This window comes from Pistacia vera, unplaced genomic scaffold, assembly GCF_008641045.1.
Source record: "Pistacia vera cultivar Batoury unplaced genomic scaffold, PisVer_v2 Contig103, whole genome shotgun sequence".
NCBI lineage: Eukaryota > Viridiplantae > Streptophyta > Magnoliopsida > Sapindales > Anacardiaceae > Pistacia > Pistacia vera.
Window position 1 is genome coordinate 267,324 of NW_022195061.1, and position 13,051 is coordinate 280,374.

Below are 13,051 nucleotides of genomic sequence, written 5' to 3' on the forward strand. Positions count from 1 at the left end.
CGGGAAGCCTAGTGCAATGCAGCTATGCGTCAGTGTCTAGGACCGTAACCTGGTCCTATTGCACCGTCGGGTTTCACGTTGTTATAGACATATTTTCCGACGCAATTTCATCGAGTAAACATAAAAAAATTACATGCTTCATTGTGTTAATAAAGGGACTGTATACCGACGTCATGTCCAATGTGGAAGTAAGCCTTGTCTATAAAATTAAATACATAAATAGAAGCTATATTTTCATATGGGACAAATAAAATCCACTATAAAATTTTAATATGTTTACGAGCAGAAGAAATAAAAATTTAAAAAAAAAAGCATTAGCACAAGTGGTCCACGCGCGCCAATATTAGCTGGATGTCTGGGTTGGATTGCAAGCGTGCTAGAGGTACTCACGTGTGACAAGGTTTTATAAATACGCATGGAGAGAAACGCACTACAGAGAGTAGCAGTTGCATTTTTAGTAGTAGTGGTCAATCGAAAAACGGGTCTAGTTGATACTTGTATTCTTCTGTGACACATATCTTGCTTAGAAAGCATTTAGATACAGCACAAAAGAAGGCAGATTCTTGTATTTTTTAATAGCCAACCAAAACATATCGAGAAAATTTTTGTTAGTGCTACCAAATGGAGATGGAGAGTGGTGTGAATCAGTCTAAGTTTAAGAGGATTTGTGTGTTCTGTGGAAGTAGCCAAGGCAAGAAGAGTAGCTACCAAGATGCTGCCATTGAGCTTGGCAAAGAATTGGTATTTAAAGACTTCATTTTTTATATGTTTTCTTTTGTTTTTCTTTTCAGAAATGGTTTTGGTTTTTCATTTTCTTTCTTGGGTTTGTGACTAATGTGATAGAAACCCTTTTGTATAACATGTAAACGTGAGATGGGTTTTGCCTCAAATCCATTGGAAGTTGCTTAAACTTCATTTCTGGTGTTTGCAACTTCTTTTGTAAATTGGTTTTTTGTTTTTGACCTTTTGCAGTCTTTATAATTTTAACCTTTCTTCTTCATTGATTATCTTATAGCATATATGCATAACAATGCAAATGTGTTGTCCTCTTCTCTCCTCAATGTCCTTATCAGGAAAAAGGAAAAAGTGGCATTACAAATAAGCCCACTTTAGAGACGTATAAGAAATGCTCTATGTTTTTCAATACCTGTGACTGTTATTACTGTTCCTTCATCTTCCCAATTTCACCTTCACCTTCTCCTAGGATTTTTAAAGTTTGGAACTTCAATGTCAAACAAGGTACTGCCTTGTTAAATGAGTATCAAACAGGTACTACCTTGTTAAATGAGTATCAAACAGTTAATTTCAATCTCACCGGTGTCTCTGCATTCTTAGAATAGCTAATTGTAGTTTTAAAAAAAACACTGCTTTATTCCATTTCATCAAGTAAAAAAATGGCTTTATTAGTCTCTTTGAGCTGATTTGATAATGTTATGTTGCAGGTCTCTAGGAACATCGATTTGGTCTATGGAGGTGGTAGCATAGGTTTGATGGGATTGGTTTCACAAGCTGTTCATGATGGAGGTCGCCATGTTATTGGGTAAGCTTCCCTTTAATTTCTTTTATTCCTTTAAGTTTGACTCAAATCTTGCATATAAAAATCACTTAAACAGATTAAGGAACAAAGTGAGCGAGGTGGTTTGCTGTTTTGGTTGGTTTTGTTCTGTGTTTCAATTGATTTTTGTCATGTTATTGTCTTGCTGCAGAGTTATTCCCAAGACGCTCATGCCTCGAGAGGTATGTCTGTTCCATCCAGAAAAAAGTCTTCAACCTTTTTCCCGTTATATTAAATACAAAAGAAAAAGAAACAACCCCTGCAGCTTCTTTATTGTTTTCTGCCTTTCTTTCCACCATGAATGGCTTTTTTCATTTTTGTTCACTTCTCTTCTACCACACTTTCTGTCTTTATTTTCAAATCCTTTTGTTTCCTCACTTCGCTTTTTTTTTTGTTGCTTTATCTTTTCCTACATAAAAAAAGTTTAAAAAAAATTGTTGTCTTTGTTATTCTTTTTCTTTATTTTTTTTGGTCCTTTTCTGTTCCAATGTTCCTTGTATCATTTTGTCTTTGTTTCTATGGACTTTCTGCCTCTCTAATGAATACTTGATAGCCTTATCCGTGACGCTATTGGTGTAGTTGGCTCTAATCCTTCATATTGTTTGTATATTTGGATTTTTGTTATTATCTCTAATGGCTGCACAGGTTTTTTTCTTGTCCTTTCTTCATCGGCTTCTTCTAGAACTCAGAATTTATTTATCATCTCATTTAGGTCTAAATGAATTCACTTTGCAGTTCTTTGAAATAAGCCCATCATTTCCTGAAAACCTCATCATTGCTTCACTGCAGAAAACTCCAAATATTAATCTTCATTTTATTTTTTCTGTGCCTTTTGCAGTTAACTGGTGAAACAGTAGGGGAAGTGAAGGCAGTTGCAGACATGCATCAAAGGAAGGCTGAGATGGCTAAGCATTCAGATGCTTTTATTGCCTTACCAGGTTAGTATAAAGCCCTGCCAAATTCTAAACATTGACCAAAAATCTTGGGCAAATCTGGGAAACTTATTGACCATCAGTTCCTTATATTTTACCATGTTTGGCATAGAAGTTTTATCACATGCAGTGTATTGATTCTCGAGACCAATACTCCGAAAAAGGAAATTAAAACAGTCCTCTGTGTAATCCCATTTCCTTAGTACTAATTGCTTTTGAGTTAATCTAGCTGTGGTTTTTCTTTTCAATGTTAATTTACCTTTTTCATGGAAACCTCTTTTGGATAGCATGTTTAAGCACTGACTTTCAGTATACTCAAAAGGACTATGAAACAGTGATGAGATGACATTTTAGCTGTATAACTGTTAAAAATACTGTGATGTTTGACCTTTTATGGTGTTGTTACTGTAGTGAGAGCATATGAATAAGAGTAAATTGTCACATTCTTTTAAACTCTTATGTCGCGAACCCCAAGACTCATGATTAGAGAGCAACCCTTCAAACCCAAGTTCTTGACCCATCAACATTCTAACACTGAAAATTAGAGCTTCTGAGGAACCCTCCTGTTGTTTATTATGCTTTTCTCCTTTTTAATGTATTCATATAGGGCCTGTTATAATACTGAACCCATTTTCTTTTCCTACCATATATGGAGTAAAGGATGTTCATAAAACTTTCACCAAATAGTCTTTGCCAACCAGCACCTGCACCTAACAGGGAAATCATGTTCTCTCCCCTTTCAAGGACCGCACTTCTTTTTCTTTTATTTTTTTATCTTCTCTTTTAATAGCCAACTTTAAAGACTAATTATTGTCTCGAATCCTGAGTTTTGAAAACTTTGGAAGATGATGGATTGGAGGATATGCAAGGGTATAGCAGTCATTTTGTTGTCCATGTCTTCTAGTCATGGTTTTAAGAGTGAGAGAGAAATTTAATATGATAATATGATAGACATTATGACCTGAAGGAGTTGGCAGAAGATTGTGCCTCTGTTTTCACAAGGGATGGAAGCAATAAATACAATGTTTTGGGGTGTGGGAAAAAAGTCATGGGCTAAATAGTCATTAGAAAACTACTATGATTCATGCCATGAAGCCCACAAAATGAATAGTAGTTGAAGTGGACTGCAACAATCTTTGCCCCTTATTCCATGAACAGAGTGAAACAGACAGTTAAAATTAGTCTTTTTTACTCTTTAGCACTAAGAAGTTAATGATTAATACTGGGCATTATCCCTAGTCTAGTTGATTTTTTTGTTCCAATTTTCTTAGGGTAACTAGTCAAAGAGATGTTTTGCTTTTTACTTTTACAGTTCTTTCTTTATTTGAGGTTACATTAGTTTTGAGACTTTGATAACATGTAATCATATGGCTATGATCTGTTTTACTGTTAAATCTTATTTTCATTAACAACTAATCGTGCTTAATACAATTTTATTATTGCAGGTGGTTATGGGACTCTGGAAGAACTACTTGAAGTCATCACCTGGGCTCAACTAGGGATACATGACAAACCAGTTTGTCTCTGTAACTTTTAGGATCTGCTAATTACAGTTTCTCTTTAATTGATTAATATAGTTAATGATGTTCATTCTTTTAATGTTTTGCAGGTGGGATTGCTTAATGTTGATGGATACTACAATTCCTTACTCTCATTTATTGACAAAGCTGTGGAAGAGGGATTTATTAGTCCAAGTGCACGCCAAATCATTGTTTCTGCACCAACAGCAAAGGAGTTAGTCAAGAAATTGGAGGTATAATGGGAACATATATTTATAATTTTGTATCTTCTTACCTTCATAATTACTTAAAAGAGTGTTTTTGGGGTTTCAATATTTACTCTTCACTTCTCTGGTCTTCTAAAGTCTGCCAAGGGCCATTTCATCTGCTTGAATATAATGCTCATCCCATTATCTCATGAAAAACGAACTTCCAGTTGAAATTCGAAATCTATTGTTTCAGTGAGTTTGTTACCTGAGAAAAAAGACAAAATGTATAAGACAAGTGCAAAATTGCACTAAAGATTTGAGTGTTGTGGTGATCACTTTCAAATCTAGCCTAAGTCTATCTAAGCAAATGAACAAAATGCCCTTTTACTATTGTATATTTGAAAGCACTAAACCTTCACGCCTTTCTTCTTAGTGCATTTACGGACATTTCTGTGAATGGACATTTAAATTTACTGTTTGATCTAGTGCATATCTAGTCGTTTCTCATTTTCGATTTCTTATTTTTCTATAGGAGTATGTTCCCTGCCATGAAAGAGTTGCTTCAAAGTTGAATTGGGAGATGGAGCAGCTCGGCTATCCTCAACAATATGATATATCTAGGTGACTTCATGACTGCTACATCAATGACAGATGGAAATTCGTAATGTTCTAATCTGGAAAATTCTAAATATCCAATGTGGGGGAGTTCTTTTTGTAAATTACTGCTATTAACCTAAAAATGTGAATCTTCAGCATTCTCTATTTGTGGAAATTTGGTTTTAATTAAGCTGTAAGTAACTAGAGGCATATGAACATTCCCCTCTATAATGTTAACTAATTTATATATATATATATGTTCTTCCTTTCTTTTCACTTTCATCCTTCTGTTGGAAAACACAACAACGCCGAAATCATAAATAATGAAGCTGCAAGGATGAATCGACATAATAATTCTCTAAGCTATATGGTTCCCTTATCAGGAAAATTTGTTGATTTTTGTAAGTGTACGAAATCATGCAAGTAATAAAGTATAAGAATATGGATATTGAACCCAAGAGAATTACTATTATTAATTATCAAAATAAGCTATCCTATTACTATTTGATTAATCCAAATTTTATGAGAAAAACTTAAAATTAAAGTAAACAATTGAATTTTAATAACAAAACTAAAAAGAAAACAACTAAATAAATCTTTGGTTTTAATGCAAGATGACTAGACTCAGGGCATAGATTTCACACCAACTTTTACTCATATGTATTGATAACTTATGCTAATATCCTTAAGCTCTTCTTAAAGATCAAACTCTCTAAATTTCCAATAATTTTCTCTCGAACAATTATCAAATTAACTCTTAATTACTAATCCGAATTATCTCTAATCAGATTTAAGCAATTTGAGATCATTACGCTCTATGGAGTTTACTAGAACATCACAAGTCGCGGTAACCTATCTCTAGTGTTCGCTCAACCTATGGTTTTACTACTGTAGACCAACTAAGTATCATCTCTCGATCTTAACTTAGTCCATTAATTTATTCAATTCTTGGGCCCTTAAGAATCAAAAGCATTAAGTATAATAATAAAACTTAGGAAGAAATCTTAATAAAAATTAACATAAATAAATCAACAAATAATCAAGAGATTGGGCTACATCTTTGGTCTTTGCCCTAGAAAATAAAATTAGTTCATAATAAACATGAAAGAAACAATGATCTTTATTAAAACAATCATGAGTCTGTAAGAAATGAACGAGAAGAACTTCTCTATATTGAGAATCAAAGCTCCACAAATTGGGTCACTTTCCTTCTCTATAGATTTTTCTTCTCTCATTCTCTCCAAAGAATCCCTAAAATAATGCTAAAAAACTTTTCTTTATATTCCCCAAGGGTTAGGGTTTTGTTTTTCTTAATTCTATCTAGTTTAGGGCTCTTAAACCCTATTTTCCTAATAAAAAACGGAAAAAAGATTTCCAGCTATCGTGACTGTGCCCGACACGGTTGATTTTGGACAAAGTGTGCTGCGACACAGTGATAACCTCCTCTTCTTTAGTTCAAATCTCGCATCATTCCTCAGCATTCCAAAAATGATGATTTTTTAGCACGATAACGATGGAATCTGGAGAAGTGGTAAACATATAAAATTTAGCCCTTTGAATCAGGTTTTCAACAGTTGAAGAATCGTCTTAATCCAAGGGAGTTATTGTCAAAACACTGAGACATGATCAAACTGAAGCGTAATCTAGAGTCTCCTCTTTACTTCAAAGCTCCATAACTTCTTCAATTCAACTCCGATTCTCTATCCGTTTGTTTATACTCATCACTCATTCCGTTGCTAACATGATTCTTCATCCGAGCATAAGATTTAGCACTAATAACCTAAAAAACACTCAACTATACCCATGATCCCATAAAAGACATTTATGAAAATATTAAGTAAACTTACCAATTTAAGCCTAATTTCTCCCAAATAGTCCCCATAAACCACTAAATAATTGTGTATTTTCAAGCTCTTATCACAACCCCCAACCAACTTCTTGCTAGTCTCGAGCAAGTTAAGCAATAAAACAAGTCTTTTAGCTTGAAAACAAAAACAAAATAAAATATATATCTAAACTATCCTAAATCACTTCCGTAGATTCTCACGGTTACATTTAGCATATGCAACAAGCCTTTAAACCCCTAGGCGGCCCTTGCTGGGCGAGTTGTAATCTCGTGAAGGTTTCTAGCGATAATATCCACAAACATCAAAACATAACTTCACCTAGACTCAAACAAATATTTTAGGATCCATACAAATAATCATCTCAAAAATTGTGTCAATATGAATAAATCAAATAATTAACAACATGCAAATGCAAAGAATAAGTGAATTTCAACTGCACTTTTTTTTATTGACTCTCCATAATCATTCGCAAACCATTCATCCAAAAACTCGGATGATTTTATGCATAGCTTTCATAGGCAAAGAGAAAAAAAAAAAAAAAAAAACAAATGTACAATCAAACTCCATAGGCTCACTTTTCAAACCATTCTCCACTGATGTAGAATCCAATCACTACCTCGGATAATTAGGTCTTTACCATGGTTGTAACATTAGACTAAGGTAATGGTTTATGAAAGAACATAAATGAATTTTTAACAAGATGTAAGAGACTTAATATTTTACAGTAAATGACCATGAACAATCTCCTCTTTGCTTCCCTTCTCATTCACCCGCTACTCTTTCACATTGATTGAACTCTTCCTTCCAACATTAGCACAAACCCTCATGTAATGTACCTCATTTCAGGTTCTTCTCACCAGCTACTTCTTCTTATTTTTCTCCCAAAAAAAAAAAAAAAAAATTTTCTTTTGCACTTTTTTTTCATAGGAAGATATTAACTTATAAACACAATTGTCTACCCCACCTTGCTTCTACTATTATTATTAATTTTTTTTTAACCCCTAACCTATCTCATTGCATAAACTCGGGTTGTGGTCCAAGAGATGCATTTTTTTTTTTTTTCACCACACTCCTTTTTTTCTTTTTCATGAGTTTTTCTTCTAAGGTCATCCCAAATTAAGCCTCTCACAATAAGATGTGTTGGAAAGTGTTTTAGGCTTCATCGTCAAGGTGAGATATAGTAGGTTTACAAAAAAAATAATAAGGCTTACCAAGTGTATAATAATAGGCTCAAATGGTTAACTAGGGATAAAGTAATATAGGTTGACATGAAAGACTCAATCGTTCCAAAGAAAATTGCCTAAATCATATCCTAAGCAATGCAGATTATAGGATTTCGCCTCAAGTGGTTATCAAATGAGTTCTAGAGTTTATGCACAATTTTCACAAAAATCTATTGCCCATAAAAACACAAATAAAACGTCTCTAAGTTTCTGAATTACTCAACCAATCAAACTCATTCCCGAGAGAGTCATAACTAGATGCAATTATTATCTACTATCATCCTTACACTACACAAAAGTTAATAAATTCTCAATGTTACAAATTCACAATCATGGTCTTATCATTGACTTATGTATGAGTTCCAAAACAAAACAAAATACATTGACTCTTTGACCCTACAACATACTTAAAAAAATAAGGCTTACCAAGTGTATAATAATAGGCTCAAAGTGTTAACTAGGGATAAAGTAATATAGGTTGGCTTGAAAGGCTCAATCGTTCTAAAGAAAATTGTCTAAATCATATCCTAAGCAATGCGGATTCTAGGATTTCGCCTCAAGTGGTTATCAAATGAGTTCTAGAGTTTATGCACAATTTTCACAAAAATCTATTGCCCATAAAAACACAAATAAAACATCTCTAAGTTTCCGAATTACTCAACCAATCAAACTCATTCCCAAGAGAGTCATAACTATATGCAATTGTCATCTACTATCATCCTTACACTACGCAAAAGTTAATAAATTCTCAATGTTACAAATTCACAATCATGGTCTTATCATTGACTTATGTATGAGTTCCAAAATAAAACAAAATACATTGACTCTTTGACCCTACAACATACCTAAAACAATTCCACCAAAAGCTTTTAAAGTGATAATTAAAAACAAAAGATATTTAAAGATGTCCATCAAAGGAAACTAAATTTGGCCATTAAAAAAAAAAAAAAAATTCCTTACCCCCAATGTTAGAGATAGACATTGCCCTCAATGTGCAAAGAGAACAACTACAATACCCTTCGTGCGCAACATTTATGTGGAGATAATTGCGTGAAGGCATGCATAATGTTTGTTATGTCCAATAGTCATCGGAAATCTAGTCAAAAGAAAACAAACTATGCGCCTTTCTTGGCCAATTTAGTGTGCATGAAAGAAATTATGGGTGAAACATAAACAACTAACATATCAAACCAAATCAAAGTTATCACAACTTAACACATTAAACAAAAATCTAAAATAAATTCAAAACAATTGGAAAAATCAAAATTAATGTTAAGAGCTTGGGTTGCCTCCCAAAAAGCGCTTTATTAAAGTCGTAAGCTTGACTTTTTTTCTTTCTTTTTGACTCCTTCAATCCGGATCATCTAGGAAAATCAACGCCTTCATATCTTTAATGCCACCATCTACATAAAGCTTCAGTTGCTCTCTTTCACTCTTATTCTCAATCTCCTCCTCTATAGCCCTACAATTGACTACACAAGTTCCTAGGGGTGGACAAGGGTATTTTTCTTCTAAGGTTTCAGCTACTTTGTCATCAAGAATGCTAATCTCAAAACATGTATCTACCTCGGATGGATACTTCATAGCATCAAAAACATTAAATTCTACTTATTCATCATCTACCCTTAAGATTAGCTTTCCTTAGTGAACATCTATCAAAGTCTTACCCATAGCTAGAAAAGGTCTTCCTAAAATTAGAGGTGCTTCTCGATCTTCCTTCATATCAAGCACAATAAAATCTACCGAGAAAATCAATTTGTCTACCTTTATTAGGACATCCTCCACCACTCCCCTAGGATATGTTATGGATCTATCCGCCAATTGAAGATGAATCATGGTTGGCTTCACCTCTCCTAAACCAAGTTTCTTGAAAATAGAAAATGGCATCAAGTTTATGGTAGATCCTAAATCACATAAAGCTTTATCAAAATAAAAACTACCAATAGTGCAAGGAATATTAAAACTCCCTGGATCGCACTACATTCCTCGGTGAGCATGACCCTCTCGTGTTATTCAAACTTCCTTTTGTGCATGAGGAACTCTTTTAGAAACTTCGCATACTTTAACATTCACTCCAACATGTCTACAAAAAGAATATTAATATGTAAGCTTTTAAACATATCCATGAACTTACCAAATTGCTTGTCCAATCTCAGTTTTTGTAGTCTATGAGGATACGAAAGAGAGGCTTCATCTTTCTTCACATCTTGGCCTTTGTTCTCAAGTTCGGGTTTTGTGCCTAGGCATAGTGTTGAGGCATTGTTGGTTCTATCCAATTTCGTGTCTTCAACTTTTTCCTCAATTTCTTCAGCTTTTCTTGATTCTTTCAGCTCCCTGCCACTTCTTAACATGATGGCATTGAGTTGGTCCTTTGGATTCTTCTCGATATCACTAGACAATGATACTTGAACTTTTCTCAATAAAATACTATGTATTTGTCCCATTTGAGTCTCAAGTTTTCGTATGGAAGCAGATTGATTTTCCGATGTGACTTATGATCATTATTATTAATCCACGAGAAATTTGGATGATTTTCCTATGTTGCAGTATATGTGCTTAAGTATGGATTCCCTTGCCCTCTTTGAAAATTGTTGACATAATGCGCTTGTTCGGGTTCAGCAAACAAACTTTTGACTTGGCAATCTCTAGATAAATGATTTCTTGCACAAATTCACATGTTAGAGAACAAGTTTCAATAGCATTTACCTTTAGGGCAACTCCCAATTGCTTTTGAATGGTTGAAAGTTTAGCAGCCAATGCGATGTAGCCTTCAACTTTGTGCACTCCCGCTGCTTTCCTTGTTAAATTTCTTTTCGAAGGCCTCACGTAGTTATTGCTCGCCATCACCTCAATCAAATTGGAGGCTTCCTCTGGAGTTTTGTTATTTAAAGCTCCCTTACTTGCAGCATCTATCATAGCTTGTATATTTGGCAGCAACTCATTGTAAAACGTTTGCCCTTAAGACCATATTGGCAACCCATGGTGAGGACACTTACGTAAGAGATCCTTATACCTCTCCCAAGCTTTATAGAGCGACTCCATATCTTGCTAGAAAAAATTAGTGATGTCACTCCTCATCTTGGCGGACTTGATCGGCAGAAAATACTTCACAAGGAACGCTTGAACTAACTCATTCCAAGTAGTGATGCTTTCGGGTGGTAGAGAAACTAACCAAGCCTTAGCTTTATCTCGAAGAGAGAAGCCTAATTGCATTGTTAGATACCCCACTATATCTGAATGTATCACATAGCTCCAAAAAAAATTGTGATATGCAAATTAGGATCATTGCTGGACAACCCTACGAATTGAACCGAATGTTGTATCATCTGAATAATGTCTGGCTTTATCTCAAATGTATTTGCTTGAATCGGTGGTCTCCTAATAATAGAAGCACATCCCTCAATTGTAGGTCTTAAGTAATCCTTAAGTGCCCTTTGAACTTCTTCTCCTCCTGTATCTGCCATTGAACCTAACTCTTGTGTACAGTCCAACACTAAAAATATAGAAATAAAAATTAAAGCACTAAAAACAAAAAAACAATAATACAAACCAAATTAGCAATTAAACAGCTTGTATTGATATTGATAATATAAAAGCAATACCCTAGCAACAGCGCCAAAAACTTGTTGTGGATTTTCGCAAATGTACGAAATCGTGCAAGTAATAAAGTGTAAGAATACGGATGTCGAACCCAAGGGAATTACTACTATCAATGACCAAAATAACTATCCTATTACTATTTGATTAATCCAAATTTTATCGAGAAAAACCTAAATTAAAGTAAACAATTGAATTTTAATAACAAAAGTGAAAAGAAAACAACTAAATAAATCTTAGGTTTTAATGCAGGCATAAATTTCACACCAACTTTTATTCCTATGTATTGATAACTTATGCTAATTTCATTAAGCCCTTCCTAAAGGTCAAACTCCCTAAATTTTCAACAATTTTCTCTCGAACAATTATCAAATTAACTCTTAATTACTAACCCAAATTATCTCTAATCAGATTTAAGTAATTTGAGATCATTACGCTCTATGAAGTTTATTAGAACCTCGCAAGTCGCGGTAACCTATCTCTAGTGTTCGCTCAACCTATGGTTTTACTACCATAGACCAAATAAGTATCATCTCTCAATCTCAACTTAGTCCATTAATTGGGCCCTTAAGAATCAAAAGCATGAGACATAATAATAAAACTTAGGAATAAATCTTAATAAAAATCAACGTAAATAAATCAACACACAATCAAGAGATTGGGTTACATCTTAGCCCTAGAAAATAAAATTAGTTCATAATAAACATGAAAGAAACAATCATCTTTATTAAAACAATCATCATGGGTCTGTAAGAAAGGAACGAGAAGAACTTCTCTATATTGAGAATCAAAGCTCCATAAATTTTGTCCCTTTTCTTCTTTGCAAGTTTTTCTTCTCTTATTCTCTCCAAAGAATCCCTAAACAATGCTAAAAAACTTTTCTTCATATTCCCCAAGGGTTAGGGTTTTGTTTTTCTTAATTATATTTTGTTTAGGACCCTTAAACCCTATTTTCCTAATAAAAAATGAAAGAAAGATTTCCAGTTGTCGTGATTGTGCCCCAGCATTGTGCTGCAGCGCGGTTGATTCTGGAAAAAGTGTGTTGTGGCATAGTGATAACTTTCTCTTCTTTAGTTCAAATCTCGCATCATTCCTCAACACTTCAGAGATGGTGATTTTTTAGCACGATAACAATGGAATCTGGAGAACTGGCAAATATATGAAATGTAGCCATTTGAATCAGATTTCCAACAATCGAAGAATCATCTTAATCCAAGGGAGTTATTGTCAAAACACCGAGGCACGCTCAAACTGGAGCGTAATCTAGAGTCTCATATTTACTTCAAAGCTCCATAACTTTTTCAATTCAACTCCGATTCTCGATCCGTTTGTTTCTACTCATTACTCATTCCATTGTTGAAATGATTCTTCATTCGAGCATAAGATTTAGCACTAATAACCTGAAAAACACTCAACCACACCCATGATCTCATAAAAGACATTTATGAAAATATTAAATAAATTTACCAATTTAAGCCTAATTTCTCCCAAATAGTCCACATAAACCACTAAGTAATTGTGTATTTTCAAGCTCTTATCAGAAAATCATGATGAGTGCATTGATGCAAAGATTGAAAAAAGCAGAGGCAATG

The 13,051-nt window shown here is 34.0% G+C and overlaps 1 protein-coding gene and 1 non-coding gene across 3 annotated transcripts; both read left to right on the top strand.

Annotated features, from left to right (window-relative positions):
• The first annotated feature begins 451 nt into the window (after positions 1 to 451).
• On the top strand, positions 452 to 5,068 carry LOC116123847 (cytokinin riboside 5'-monophosphate phosphoribohydrolase LOG3). 2 transcript variants are annotated; one of them, XM_031409584.1, is made up of 7 exons: positions 452 to 741; positions 1,443 to 1,540; positions 1,707 to 1,737; positions 2,394 to 2,493; positions 3,933 to 4,003; positions 4,097 to 4,240; positions 4,728 to 5,068. In XM_031409584.1, exons 1-7 carry the CDS (start codon positions 622 to 624, stop codon positions 4,818 to 4,820), a joined length of 657 nt encoding a protein of 218 aa, XP_031265444.1. In that variant the 5' UTR covers positions 452 to 621; the 3' UTR covers positions 4,821 to 5,068. The 2 variants fall into 2 exon arrangements, with proteins under 2 accessions (XP_031265444.1, XP_031265452.1); XM_031409592.1 differs by lacking the exon at positions 452 to 741 and adding an exon at positions 1,132 to 1,269.
• A 5,768-nt stretch (positions 5,069 to 10,836) lies between these two features.
• LOC116123935 lies at positions 10,837 to 10,943 on the top strand. Its single transcript, XR_004127123.1, has one exon. It is a non-coding gene; the product is annotated as a small nucleolar RNA R71 (small nucleolar RNA).
• Positions 10,944 to 13,051: the final 2,108 nt, after the last annotated feature.

What these genes read in the sequence shown, in the direction of transcription:
- LOC116123847 (XM_031409584.1), top strand. Translation starts at nt 622, where the DNA reads ATGGAGATGGAGAGTGGTGTGAATCAGTCTAAGTTTAAGAGGATTTGT. An exon ending in TAGGGATACATGACAAACCA is followed by an intron (nt 4,004 to 4,096) that starts GTTTGTCTCTGT and finishes AATGTTTTGCAG; the next exon opens with GTGGGATTGCTTAATGTTGA. An exon ending in AGTTAGTCAAGAAATTGGAG is followed by an intron (nt 4,241 to 4,727) that starts GTATAATGGGAA and finishes ATTTTTCTATAG; the next exon opens with GAGTATGTTCCCTGCCATGA.